Source organism: Stenella coeruleoalba (genome assembly GCF_951394435.1).
Source record: "Stenella coeruleoalba genome assembly, chromosome: 2".
Lineage (NCBI taxonomy): Eukaryota > Metazoa > Chordata > Mammalia > Artiodactyla > Delphinidae > Stenella > Stenella coeruleoalba.
In genome coordinates this window covers 2,846,517-2,858,934 of record NC_137147.1, presented here as the reverse complement: position 1 = coordinate 2,858,934, position 12,418 = coordinate 2,846,517, and the positions used below count along the sequence as shown (strand labels likewise).

General features: G+C 58.8%; 1 protein-coding gene across 1 annotated transcript in view; it reads left to right on the top strand.

The window, feature by feature from the left end:
- The window catches only part of DYNC1H1 (dynein cytoplasmic 1 heavy chain 1), a 65,249-nt gene extending 53,657 nt beyond the window's left edge, over positions 1-11,592 (top strand). Inside the window, exons 57-78 of the mRNA XM_079914416.1 lie at positions 1,979-2,132; positions 2,778-2,924; positions 3,021-3,171; positions 3,324-3,577; positions 3,654-3,788; positions 3,891-3,985; positions 4,160-4,334; positions 4,486-4,561; positions 5,264-5,424; positions 5,555-5,666; positions 5,769-5,829; positions 5,924-6,047; positions 6,175-6,288; positions 6,730-6,900; positions 6,988-7,205; positions 7,294-7,397; positions 8,906-9,117; positions 9,547-9,700; positions 10,260-10,402; positions 10,547-10,715; positions 10,923-11,050; positions 11,219-11,592. Coding sequence (XP_079770542.1) covers positions 1,979-2,132; positions 2,778-2,924; positions 3,021-3,171; positions 3,324-3,577; positions 3,654-3,788; positions 3,891-3,985; positions 4,160-4,334; positions 4,486-4,561; positions 5,264-5,424; positions 5,555-5,666; positions 5,769-5,829; positions 5,924-6,047; positions 6,175-6,288; positions 6,730-6,900; positions 6,988-7,205; positions 7,294-7,397; positions 8,906-9,117; positions 9,547-9,700; positions 10,260-10,402; positions 10,547-10,715; positions 10,923-11,050; positions 11,219-11,347 — 3,187 coding nt within the window. The 3' untranslated portion in view covers positions 11,348-11,592. The remainder of the gene's footprint in view (positions 1-1,978; positions 2,133-2,777; positions 2,925-3,020; positions 3,172-3,323; positions 3,578-3,653; positions 3,789-3,890; positions 3,986-4,159; positions 4,335-4,485; positions 4,562-5,263; positions 5,425-5,554; positions 5,667-5,768; positions 5,830-5,923; positions 6,048-6,174; positions 6,289-6,729; positions 6,901-6,987; positions 7,206-7,293; positions 7,398-8,905; positions 9,118-9,546; positions 9,701-10,259; positions 10,403-10,546; positions 10,716-10,922; positions 11,051-11,218) is intronic.
- The last annotated feature ends 826 nt before the right edge of the window (positions 11,593-12,418 follow it).

The window sequence follows — 12,418 nt, the reverse complement described above, 5'->3', positions numbered from 1 at the left end:
TCCAAACTGTCCTACAATGAGTGGATCTCATGTAACCTTTTTTTAAAAAAAAAAAAAATATTTATTTATTTATTTTCGGCTGCATGGGGTCTGCGTTGCTGCCCGCAGGCTTCCTCTAGTTGCGGCGAGCGGGGGCCACTCCTTGTTGCGGCACGTGGGCTTCTCGTTGCAGTGGCTTCTCTTGTTGCGGAGCACAGGCTCTAGGCGCACGGGCCTCAGTAGTTGTGGCATGCTGGCTCAGTAGTTGTGGCACACGGGCTTTAGAGTGCAGGCTCAGTAGTTGTGGCGCACGGGCTTAGTTGCTCCGTGGCATGTGGGATCTTCCCGGACCAGGGCTCAAACCTGTGTCCCCTGCATTGGCAGGTGGATTCTTAACCACTGCGCCACCAGGGAAGCCTCATGTAACCTTTTGAAATTGATGGGCATGGCTGTGTATTGGGCGAAAATCAAAACAGACCCTCTCGGGAATTCCCCGGCGGTCCAGTGGTTGGGACTCGGTGCTTTCACTGCCAGGGGTGTGGGTTCGATCCCTGGTTGGGGAACTAAGATCCCCCAAGGCATGCAGTGCGGCCAAAAAACAAAAACAAAAAACAGACTGTCTCTTAAAATATTACAAGAATTGGAAGTGTTTAGCTAGAGAGAGAGTTAAGGGAAGCGGCTCCCTGATTTTGGTTTAAGGAGGGGGCCAGAGTAAGAGGAGGAACGGGCCTGCAGCTGAGGGGGGCTCACAGAGCAGTTCAAGGACTGACCCCCTCCTCTGTGGCAGCTCCCAAACCCAGCCACCCTGGGTTTTCTTTCTCTTTCAAAAAACTGATTCCCAGAGTCCTATTTAACCATATCTGCACATCTTGGAACCTTTGAGCCCTTGCTGTATATGCCACTGTCCCCAGGGCACAAAGAGGAGCCAACCCTCAGGTCTCACAAGTGGCGCGGGGTCTCGCCAGGGGCCGCTGGCGGGAATGTCCATCCATTGTGGCGTCTATGAGGGGTCTGTGGGGGGGGCTGCATTTGTCTTACATGGAAATGCATGCTTCCGGGTGTCCCAAAGCCCGGCACTCGTGAAGAATGATGCATCTCAGAACATTCACAGGACAGAGTGTGTCGTACCAGAGGCCCGGAAATGCCTCTGACGCCCCTCGTTGGGGCCAGTGAACAGGTCACCGTGCGTCCCCCCGGTGGGAGGCCGGGGGCCCTTGCAGACCTGGCCCTTCGTCCAGAGCCTGCGTGTGAGGGTGCTTCCGGCAGGCCACAGTGTGGGGTGGTGTGCTCCCCCGGGGACACACGTGTGTCTGAACACATAAACCTCCTTTGTGTACATGGACCAGAAACCGGTGACCAGGGAGGAGGGGGAAGGGCGGTTCTCACCACTTGCCCTTTCGTAGCTCTTGAATTTTGTACAATCACGTGTGTGTACTATGTTTTTAACATTTTTTTGTTAAGCAGCTGTGTGACCCTGGACAAATGATGTTCGCTTTTCTGTGCCCCTTTTTCCTCCTTTGTGAAATGGACGTGAGGATAACACCTATCTTGTAGGGTTATCGTGAGCATTGAGTGAAGGAGGGTCCTGGGCAGCGTAAACCCTTCCCAGCCGTCAGCTCGCGGGGCTGCAGCAGCAGTGGTGTTGATACCTGCCCTGCAGGAGTTGGCCCTGAGAGGGGCAGCAGTAGATTCTGCAGAGAACAGTCATCCTAGTGCAGTATGCTCGGACTTCTTAGAGAAGCACTGTGTGTCCCAGAAAGAAAAGCTTTGACTACAGCCCTTCTTAGCAGAGTCTGTGGTTTAGTTACCTCCCCGTCATAGAAGTTCTTCAAAAAGATGATTTTAGTATTAAGCCTTAGGTCACGTTGGTCTCTGCTGATACACCTGGAACCCACAGCTGAGCGTGGGACAGCCTTCCTGTCATCTTGTCGGGCTCTGCCTGCCACGTCCTTGTGCTTCCTGTGGACCTCTAACCTCCTTCTCTGGGGCCCGTCCTCAGGTATCCACTGATCATCGACCCCTCAGGACAGGCCACAGAGTTCATCATGAATGAGTACAAGGACCGCAAGATCACACGGACCAGCTTCCTGGACGACGCCTTCAGGAAGAACCTGGAGAGTGCGCTGAGGTTCGGCAACCCCCTTCTGGTCCAGGTTCGTGTGCATCTCAGCTCTGCAGACTCTGCTTCCCACAGGGATGGCCTTTAGGGCTGCATTTAGGTTTTTGCAAATGCAGTTGATGTGAATCACATAATACGTGCTACTTTTTGAACTTTGCAAGACGTCATCTGATATGAAAGCAAGGTTAGGGGATTACCCGATGGTCCAGTGGTTAGGACTCCGCACTTTCACTGCTGAGGGTCCGGGTTCAACATCTGGTCGGGGAACTAAGATCTCACAAGCCGAGCGGCGTGGCCAAAAAAGTTTTAAAAAGGCAAAGCTAAAGCTCTGAGATCTATAAAAAATCCAACAGAAGCAGTGTTTGCACTTAAAATTCTAGTTGGTCTAGATCGTCACCATCCACCGGGACAGCGACGGAAACGTTCTTTAGCTTGTGCTGAACTGCATGGCGGCCCCACTGTTGAGCACTTCACGGGCCAGCGTGACAAGGAACTGAACTTTCAATTTTGTCTAAGTAGCCACGTGTGCCTAATGGCCACGTATTGGGCAGCGCAGGTCTAAATAGCTGGGTGGCTTCTGGGGAGATGTGTTTATCTGGAGTAGGAAGTCAGTTATATGGGTGAAAATAAACACTGTAAAACTCTCCCTGTCAATGACACCTCACATATACACACGTAGGACGTGGAGAGCTATGATCCAGTTCTGAATCCAGTTTTGAACCGTGAAGTCCGGCGAACAGGGGGGAGAGTGCTGATCACCCTCGGTGACCAGGACATAGACCTGTCGCCATCCTTTGTCATCTTCCTGTCCACCCGGGATCCCACGGTAAGGGACGGGGCCCTCCTCCGTGAAGACGGGGCGGCGTTAGGTGAGGCCGCGGATGTGTAGCAAAGCTGCCTGGTCTGTCGCCCCTTTTGGCAGGTCGAGTTCCCACCTGATCTCTGTTCCCGGGTTACTTTCGTCAACTTCACCGTCACCCGTAGCAGTTTGCAGAGCCAGTGTCTCAATGAAGTCCTCAAGGCAGAAAGACCTGACGTGGATGAAAAACGTTCCGATCTTCTTAAACTCCAAGGTATGTCTCTGGATCCGTAGTTCTCGGTGCAGGTCGGGGGCCTGAACTTTCACAGGACGAGGGTGCGCCGGGCTTGTGTCGGACGCATCACGGAGCACTCCGTGGAAAGAACTAAGTCCTGTAGCGAGCTCTGGGTGTTCTCATCATTTAAGGGGAATTTCAGCTGCGCTTACGTCAGCTGGAAAAGTCTCTGCTACAAGCTCTGAATGAGGTGAAAGGGCGCATTTTGGATGATGACACAATCATAACGACCCTGGAGAACCTCAAGAAAGAGGCCGCCGAGGTGACGAGGAAAGTCGAGGAGACGGACATTGTGATGCAGGAGGTGGAGACTGTGTCCCAGCAGTACCTGCCGCTGTCCACCGCCTGCAGCAGCATCTACTTCACCATGGAGTCCCTGAAGCAGGTGAGCGGGGCCGCGCCCAGCCGGGGGCTCCCGCCCCGCCTGCACAGGCGCTAACAGCCGCCTTCGCCACTTCCAGATACACTTCCTGTACCAGTACTCCCTGCAGTTCTTCCTGGACATCTACCACAACGTCCTGTACGAGAACCCGAACCTGAAGGGCGTCACCGACCACACGCAGCGCCTCTCCATCATCACCAAGGACCTCTTCCAGGTACGGCGCACGCCCGGCTGTCCCGGGGTGCACGCGTGTGTGCAGTGGGGGGCTCGGGAGTAGTGCTTCAGGGTCGGCAGTGCTTCCTGCATTTGGCTCCAGGTGGCGTTTAACCGGGTAGCTCGAGGCATGCTGCACCAGGACCACATCACCTTCGCCATGCTGCTGGCGAGAATCAAACTGAAGGGCACCATCGGGTAAGTCGGCTGCCCCGCCTCACTTTCCACCAGAGAACATCGTCATTTTGCAGCCTGCCTGCTAGCATTTTCTGATGGGATGAGCTTTTTTTTCTTCTTAAAGCCATTATTGCTCTTTTAGTGACAGTAGAAGTGAATCTGGGAGACCCCAGCTGACTGTTGCCCCCTTCCCAGGGAGCCCACCTACGATGCCGAGTTCCAGCACTTCCTGAGGGGGAAGGAGATCGTCCTGAACGCTGGCTCGACGCCCAAGATCCAGGGTCTGACGGTGGAGCAGGCCGAGGCGGCGGTGCGGCTGAGCTGCCTGCCCGCGTTTAGGGATCTGATTGCGAAGGTTCAAGCAGACGAGGTAAGTGTCTTGTGAACGCTCCCGGGGGGAAGCTGGCCTTACTCCCAGGGAGTCGCGCGTGTCGTGTAACACCCAGGACGTTGTGCGGTGTTTTCTCACGTCAAACATCGACACGTTGGTCCCAACCTCACTTCCGCTGTTGCCCCCACAGCAATTTGGCATCTGGCTGGACAGCAGCTCCCCAGAGCAGACGGTGCCGTACCTCTGGAGCGAGGAAAGCCCTGCAAGTAAGCCCCACGAGGCCTCCCCCGTTGTTTTCATTCTGGACCAGAGTGTACAGTTGGGCTTTGCTGCTTGAATGCAGGGACGCTCCCCAAAGATAAAAAGCCATTGATTCCTGAGATAAGTATTTCGGTGTTAAAACTTAGGAGACAGCTTAGGCGTAAGAAAGCGAAAAACTCCCAATTCCTGTTGCAACTCATGCTTAAAGACCAAAAGAGAAATAGATCGGAAGGTCCTTGCCCGACATCGGGGGGAAACCGGCTGGTTTCGAGCGTGCTACGCGAGGCTCTGGACCAGACAGGCCCCACGATGGGGAGGAAGAAAAGGGTGATGTCCAGCGTGGCTGCAGCTCAGTCGCGGGCTGTCGGGTGTCTGTGATCTTAGACGTTCCTGAGAATCTTCAGCGTTCTCCACAAATGGGTACGATGTAGTTAGCCATTTAGAATCAGTCACCGCTCATCACCCACAGACCCAGGCGTAGGTCTTGTCACAGCTCTTCCCAGAGGGCTCAGTGACAGCGTGGAGGTGGTGGAGTTCTCAGGCAGAGAGGACAGAGCGGGCGTCGTGGTGTCTGGGGTGTTTGAGCTGAGTCTCGGACAATGAGTGTTTGCAGAGCGAGAGCTGGTGGCAAGAGCAGTCCAGGCGGGAGAACATCTCAAAGTCTGTGCTGTCACCAACCCCCAGCCCTTCTCACGGCCTCGTTTCAGCTCCCATCGGGCAAGCCATCCACCGGCTGCTCTTGATTCAGGCCTTCCGCCCCGACCGCCTGCTGGCCATGGCTCACATGTTTGTCTCCACAAACCTCGGGGATTCCTTCATGTCCATCATGGAGCAGCCGCTCGACCTGACCCACATCGTGGACACAGAGGTACGCTCTGGCCCCGCAGACTCTGAACCCAGCCCGTTTTCACGAGCCCCTCCGCAGGGCTCTCCTCCCTCGACAGGTGCGCTGTCGGGTGGGATGCTCTCTCACCCAATTCCGACTTCCTGATCTGCAGGTAAAGCCAAACACCCCTGTCCTAATGTGCTCTGTGCCTGGTTACGATGCCAGCGGGCACGTGGAGGACCTCGCAGCTGAGCAGAACACACAGATCACGTCCATTGCCATCGGTAAGGGTGCTTGGTCAGTTCCACGGGGGGCACCCCAGACTTCAGTGTGGGTGGGCGTTGAAGTCCAAGTCCATGTGCTGACACTAAGCTTTCTGGTACCAGGCTCGGCAGAAGGCTTTAACCAAGCAGATAAGGCAATAAATACAGCCGTGAAGTCGGGCAGGTAGGCTTGTTGGGTTTTGCTTTACCAGGCCCGAGTGCCCAAGAACTCAGGCCGGAAAGTGAGGTGTGGCTGCGGCCTTGTCCCTGCCCTGCAGGTGGGTAATGCTGAAGAACGTGCACCTGGCCCCGGGCTGGCTGATGCAGCTAGAGAAGAAGCTGCACTCGCTGCAGCCGCACGCCTGCTTCAGGCTCTTCCTCACCATGGAGATCAACCCCAAGGTGGGCGGCACGGAGGGCGCGAGGCGGTGCGCGAGGCGCTGGTTTGGCACCTGTGTGTCCATGTGCACGTGTGTGTGAGCTGAAACACACGTGGAAACCGCGGTCACGGGTGCCGTGTCTTGCTCAGGTGCCCGTGAATCTGCTCCGAGCGGGCCGCATCTTCGTGTTCGAGCCGCCGCCGGGCGTGAAGGCCAACATGCTGAGGACCTTCAGCAGCATCCCCGTGTCTCGGATATGCAAGGTGAGCACGGGGCTCGGAGTCGAGCTGGGTGCGGCGGCCACGCGGACGTCCGGGCGCCGAGAGGAGGCCGGGGCCCGGCTCGCGGGCAGGGGAGCGTTGTGGCAGGAGCGGTGCATCGGTGTGTCGGTTCTGTGTTTCTTAAGTGCTGTTTCCTTTTGTGCCTTAATCCACCTTTTCTACCATTTTTAGAAACTTGTTCTCTTCTATGTAACTTTCTGGTTACACAGCGTAGTTGGGAGCACACCTTTATTAATATGAAAATTGGCGTAGTTTTCTCCTAACAACAATATTCGTGTTAATTACTAAGATCACAGTGGTTCCAACGTTAGTACGTGGAAAGCTCTTTTTAAGACTTTGATTCCGACAGGATCTGCACTATTTTCTTAGCTAGAAAGGGGGCTGCGTTCTGGTGATTCTCTCCTTGCTAACTTCCCCACCTAGTCTCCCAACGAGCGTGCTCGCTTGTACTTCCTGCTGGCCTGGTTCCACGCCATCATCCAAGAGCGCTTACGATACGCACCCCTGGGGTGGTCGAAGAAGTATGAATTCGGGGAGTCTGACCTGCGGTCGGCCTGCGACACAGTGGACACGTGGCTGGACGACACGGCCAAGGCAAGCGTGGGCTGTGCCTGTGGCGGGGGGGACTCGTGTACAGGTGGCCGCCTGCCGTGGGCGTGACCAGCCTCCCCCACCCCCCAGGGAAGGCAGAACATCTCTCCAGACAAGATCCCCTGGGCGGCGCTCAAGACCTTGATGGCCCAGTCCATCTACGGCGGCCGGGTGGACAATGAGTTCGACCAGCGCCTGCTCAACACTTTCCTGGAGCGTCTCTTCACCACCAGGAGTTTCGACAGTGAATTTAAGCTGGCCTGCAAGGTCGACGGGCACAAAGACATCCAAATGCCAGACGGCATCAGGTATGCGTCCGCCCCCGGGACCCATAGGGGAGGCACCGCGCGCTTCCGGCCCGCGTGTAACGGCACTAACAGCGTGCCGCCTTTCCAGGCGAGAGGAGTTCGTGCAGTGGGTGGAGCTGCTCCCGGACACGCAGACCCCCTCCTGGCTGGGCTTGCCCAACAACGCTGAGAAGGTCCTGCTCACCACGCAGGGTGGGTACCCAGCTGTCCTCCCCCAGACCGCACCTTCCTCCCTCCACTCCGGGGGGCAGGGAAAACGATCTGCTCCCGCTGGTGTCTTTCCTGCGGTACAGGCTCCGTCCTGGGGAAAAGGCTCGATAGCTGCTTACATGGAGTCGGGAAATTGCATTTAGGTTTTTTGTCTTAGATTCAGAAGAAATTTCACTTTTTCTCTTGTTCAGTTTTCTTAAACTCTTGGGTTAAGTGACGTTTTAAATCTTTTAGTCTCTTTTTGGAATACGCTTTTTTGGAACTTCAGGACTATTCAAGAAATCATCTAACCCAGTGGTTCTCGAAGTGTGGTCCCCAGACCACAGCTTCAGCCTCCCCTGCAAATTTAGACAGGCAGGTCCTCGGGCCCCACGCCGGGGAATCAGAACTGGACTTGCTGGGGCCTGGCGTCTGTTTTGATAAGCCCCCCGTCGCTGAGACACTCAGGTTTGAGAACTGCTCATCTGAGCCAGGCTTCTCTTTATGGGAAACAGGCCCAGAAGACGGGTGATTTGCCCAAACTCATACCCTGGTTGATAGGACAGACCCCAACAGTTCACCTCAGGCCCGCGATTCAGCTCTGTAATGAGAAGAACCCCTAGCCATGGGGCCTGCTTTCTGACTGACGACGACCTTGAACGCGTGCCTCTCGCTGGGGGAGGTGGGGGGTGGCAGGCCCCACAGGTGACCAAATGGGAGGCCGGGCTGGCCAGCAGGGAAGCAGAGGAAGGCTTGAGGCCTGGGTGCTGGGCAGGTCTCGGCCGGGGGTGGAGGTGGGGGGGGCGCTGGGCCTTGTCTCATACAGCAGCGTGTACTGAGATCACTTAGCGAGTTAATACCGTGCTGCCTGCTGGGACCGGCGCTGGGTCCCGCTCAACACTGTAGTGAGTGTTATCTGAGCCCCATGTCACGCCAGAGCTGATGGTGCCCCAGGTGGTGTGGCCCACGTGGAGGCCGTGAGGTATGAGCCACAGGGGCCTGGCTTGGGGAGGCTGAGCCCTGTCCTCCAGCCCAGCCTCCAGGTGAGAGTGCCGCTCAGGAACTGGACTTGGAGCACCCCACTCGGGTCAGGGACCCGCAGGCAGAGGCAGAGTCCAGAGCCCACGGGAGGCCGCCACACGGCTCCGCGCAGTCTTAGCCGGAAGTGGTCATGCGTTAGCAGCCCAGGTGGCCTCCCTGCCTGGCGCTGGCGCGCCCCAGAGCCCACCCCCTGACGACAGTGGATGCGCGAGCCTAGCAGAGGCCTCTGGGGTTTGCACTCGGCCACTGGAGCAGCCCAGCAGTCAGGACTTGACCTGGTGGTGCTGTTTCTTCTGTCGTTGCCGCCTTACCTTTCTGGTCAGGCCGTCCTCCGTGCTTTAGGACAGGTACCCACGTGGTACCTTGCAGGGCACACAGTTACACCTGTGAAACAAACGCAGTGTGTGGCCTTTACCTTCAAGTCCCTTTCTCTCTGCTCTCCTGCTGTGCACTCTCTCCCTGCGGCCCAGGCGTGGACATGATCAGTAAAATGCTGAAGATGCAGATGCTGGAGGACGAGGACGACCTGGCCTACGCAGAGACGGAGAAGAAGACGAGGCCGGATGCCACGTCCGACGGGCGCCCCGCCTGGATGCGGACGCTGCACACCACCGCGTCCAACTGGCTGCATCTCATTCCTCAGACGCTGAGCCACCTCAAACGCACGGTGGAGAACATCAAGGTGGCTGGCCCTTCCCCCGCCGAGTCCTGGGGCTTGGGGGGGTCCTAGCAAGTGGGACCGGGCGGGTCGAGCCGACCTCAGTGTTGTCTCGGAGCGCACGCGCGCCTGGGCCGGGCTGGAGGGAAGTCCCTAGGATGAAGGTGGTGCGTCTTCCACAAGGAGGTGAATGACTCCCAAGGAAGCGGCGGCAGCCGTTCTCCTTCTCTACAGAATTGCCCAGAGCTGCCATCGGTCAGGCAGGCCCGCAGCTTCGTGCGAGGTCTAGTGCAGGGTCGAGCTGGGGTGACACTGTGAATAATACGGGGAGGGCTATGAAACCGGGGCTCCCTGAGGCTGAGTTACTTCTGGTTGTCTTTTCTGCTGGAGAAAAGACCTCTTCCCAGACTCCCTCCCCTCCTTCACTCTGGCCTTCTTTCCCAACACCCGTAGGATCCTCTGTTCAGATTCTTCGAGAGAGAGGTTAAGATGGGCGCCAAGTTACTCCAGGACGTCCGCCAGGATCTTGCTGACGTTGTGCAGGTGTGCGAGGGCAAGAAGAAGCAGACCAACTACCTGCGCACACTAATCAACGAGCTGGTGAAAGGTGCGCCCGCGGTGCCGCTGGGGTGCAGGGGTTCTCCCGGGAGCCCCTCAGAGTGGCGGCAGGTCCCAGCCGGGCCTCACCCAGACTTCCCTCAGGGCAGCTCGATGCCCGCACCTGGGAGCAGACTTAGAAACGCCCGAGAATTTGTATCCGTTTTATGCTGGTTCACTGAGCACTGAACAGAATCTTTACTCACTTCTGCAGTCTTTAGGGAGGACTAGGGTAGGGTGCTGGAGTCCAAAGGCACAGGGACCCCCGGGGTTTCCATCGGCTCTGAGAGCCTCCATTGGCAGTACCGCCGAGCCGCCCGTGGCGGGGGTTTGTAGCTGTGGTTCCTCGGAGCGGTTGTGCTCCTCCAGACGCGTCCTGTGGGTCACCCGGACTGGGCGCGGAGCACGTGCGGTGGGGATGGTGGCCCATGCAGGGCGTGAGGTGCACCAGGGAGGGGGAAGCAGCAGAGCCTGCACGCGGGGGCAGACCTGCCAGCGCTCAGCTGTGCGCCCACCTGCGCCGGGGGAACTGTCGGCACTGATGCCAGGCCGGGGCTCCTCGCTTGCAGGAATTCTGCCCCGGAGCTGGTCCCACTACACGGTGCCCGCCGGCATGACTGTCATCCAGTGGGTCTCCGACTTCAGTGAGAGGATCAAACAGCTGCAGAACATCTCACTGGCGGCTGCCTCTGGTGGCGCCAAGGAGCTAAAGGTGGTGGCCACTCCTGAGGAGCTGGGGGAGGGTCCCCGGGGAGTGTCCCCAGGAGGGTCCCCGGGGAGGGTCAGCAGCTGGCCCGGGTGCCGGCTCTCGGGCCCGGTGGGGCCGGCTCTCAGCTGGGGCTGCTTCTTCCCACAGAACATCCACGTGTGCCTGGGCGGCCTGTTTGTGCCCGAGGCGTACATCACTGCCACCAGGCAGTACGTGGCCCAGGCCAACAGCTGGTCCCTGGAGGAGCTCTGCCTGGAGGTGAACGTCACCACCTCGCAGAGCACCACGCTGGACGCCTGCAGCTTTGGGGTCACGGGTGAGTGGGGGCCACTCCGGCCGGCCGGGCTTCTCTTCTCTCTCAGGTTCCCCTCCCCTGTCCCCGGGCCTGCAGCTCAGCCATCGCCCCCTCGCGGGCCGCCTGCTGGTGGTTCCCACGCGAACGCGTTAAGTTAGAGCCCAGGCCCGTGGCCGCACAGCTCGTGCTCCCCTCGGGGGGTCCTGACCGCCCGCCCCCCCACCACAGGGTTGAAGCTCCAGGGGGCCACGTGCAGCAACAACAAGCTCTCGCTCTCCAACGCCATCTCCACCGTCCTCCCCCTGACGCAGCTGCGCTGGGTCAAGCAGACAAGCGCAGAGAAAAAGGCTAACGTGGTGAGTGGCTCCTTCCCGTCCTCTGTGGTCAGGGAGGCTCTGAGGACGCCCACCGGGCGCCAGGGCGACGTCCCCGCCCTCTCCCGGCCGCGAGTCCCTGCGCCACAGGAGGAACCGTCCGTTCCCTCTCGCGTGAAGCCCCTGCCCCAGAGCCCCCTTTCCTCGCAGGTGACCCTTCCCGTCTACCTGAACTTCACCCGAGCAGACCTCATCTTCACCGTGGACTTTGAAATCGCGACCAAGGAGGACCCGCGCAGCTTCTACGAGCGCGGCGTTGCCGTTCTCTGCACCGAGTGAGACTCGCCTTTTCTAGCGCCCCTTTCTGTAACAGTAAAATTAATATTTAACGTTTATTCGTTATTAGGATGTGTGGAAGGTACGGACTTGTCAAAGGAAAGTTGTTGGTGTGAGGCTAGAAGAAGCCGAAAGAAGCCAGACGGCTGGGAGGTGGAAACGGGAGGGATACAGGGACGTGGTTTTGAGGGCCGAAGCATGGCTTGTTTTATGAAATAAAACACTAAGCATGAGCCGGCTCCGGCCTCTTGTCTCAGCTCTGGCTCCTGTGGACACCCTGGACCCTTCACAACACAGAGGCAGCCCCGTTCCTAGGAGAGCGCTGGCGCTCCCGGGGCGTGGGGCTGGCGCCGTGTCCGTCACCGGGAACCCGTGGCCCAGGTGGACGCCCTCGTCCCGCCTCCTCTCTGGCGCCTTCGTTCCCACGACCCTAGGGTGGTGGCTGGAAGTGACGGGCATGCTGTCCTGCGAAGCAGGTTTCTGGCCTATGCGGGGCCTCGCGAGAGCTCCTGGGGCGCCGGGGCGCCGGCCCAGGCATCAGCGCGGGCCCCGCCATGACCCCGGCCGTCCTGCCACGGGCTGCCTGTGAGCCAAGCTCGGCCCAGCGCGGTGACGGCCTGAGGCCTGACTGGACGCCCTGGCCCTGCCCACACCCTCCCAGCCCCAGCGGCCTCCGCGGAGCGGCCGGGGCCTCAGAGCCGGAGCCGCCTCCCACCCAGCTCCGGACGGGCCCTCTGGGGTCCCTGGGGGGCCTGAGGAAGTCCAGAGCGGTATCGGACTGAAGGTTGGGGCCCATTTTACATGGTTTTCTCTGAACCAATAAGGCCTTTTAGCTTTTCTTCAGTCACCGGGAGTATTTAACGGTGCCGCAGGCTCTCGCCCAAGCGCTGCTAATGCCCGGGAGAGCCCCGGGAGGCCCACCGTGGGTGCCTGGCCCCGCCTGAGCCTTCTTCGCCCCCCTCCACCCCATTTACGGGGAAGGGTCTTGAGCACAGGTGCTGGGTGGTGCCGGGCAGGGATTCCAGGGCACAGGGGAAGGAATGCCATCCTAGAAGCCCTGAAGGCCTGGCGGGG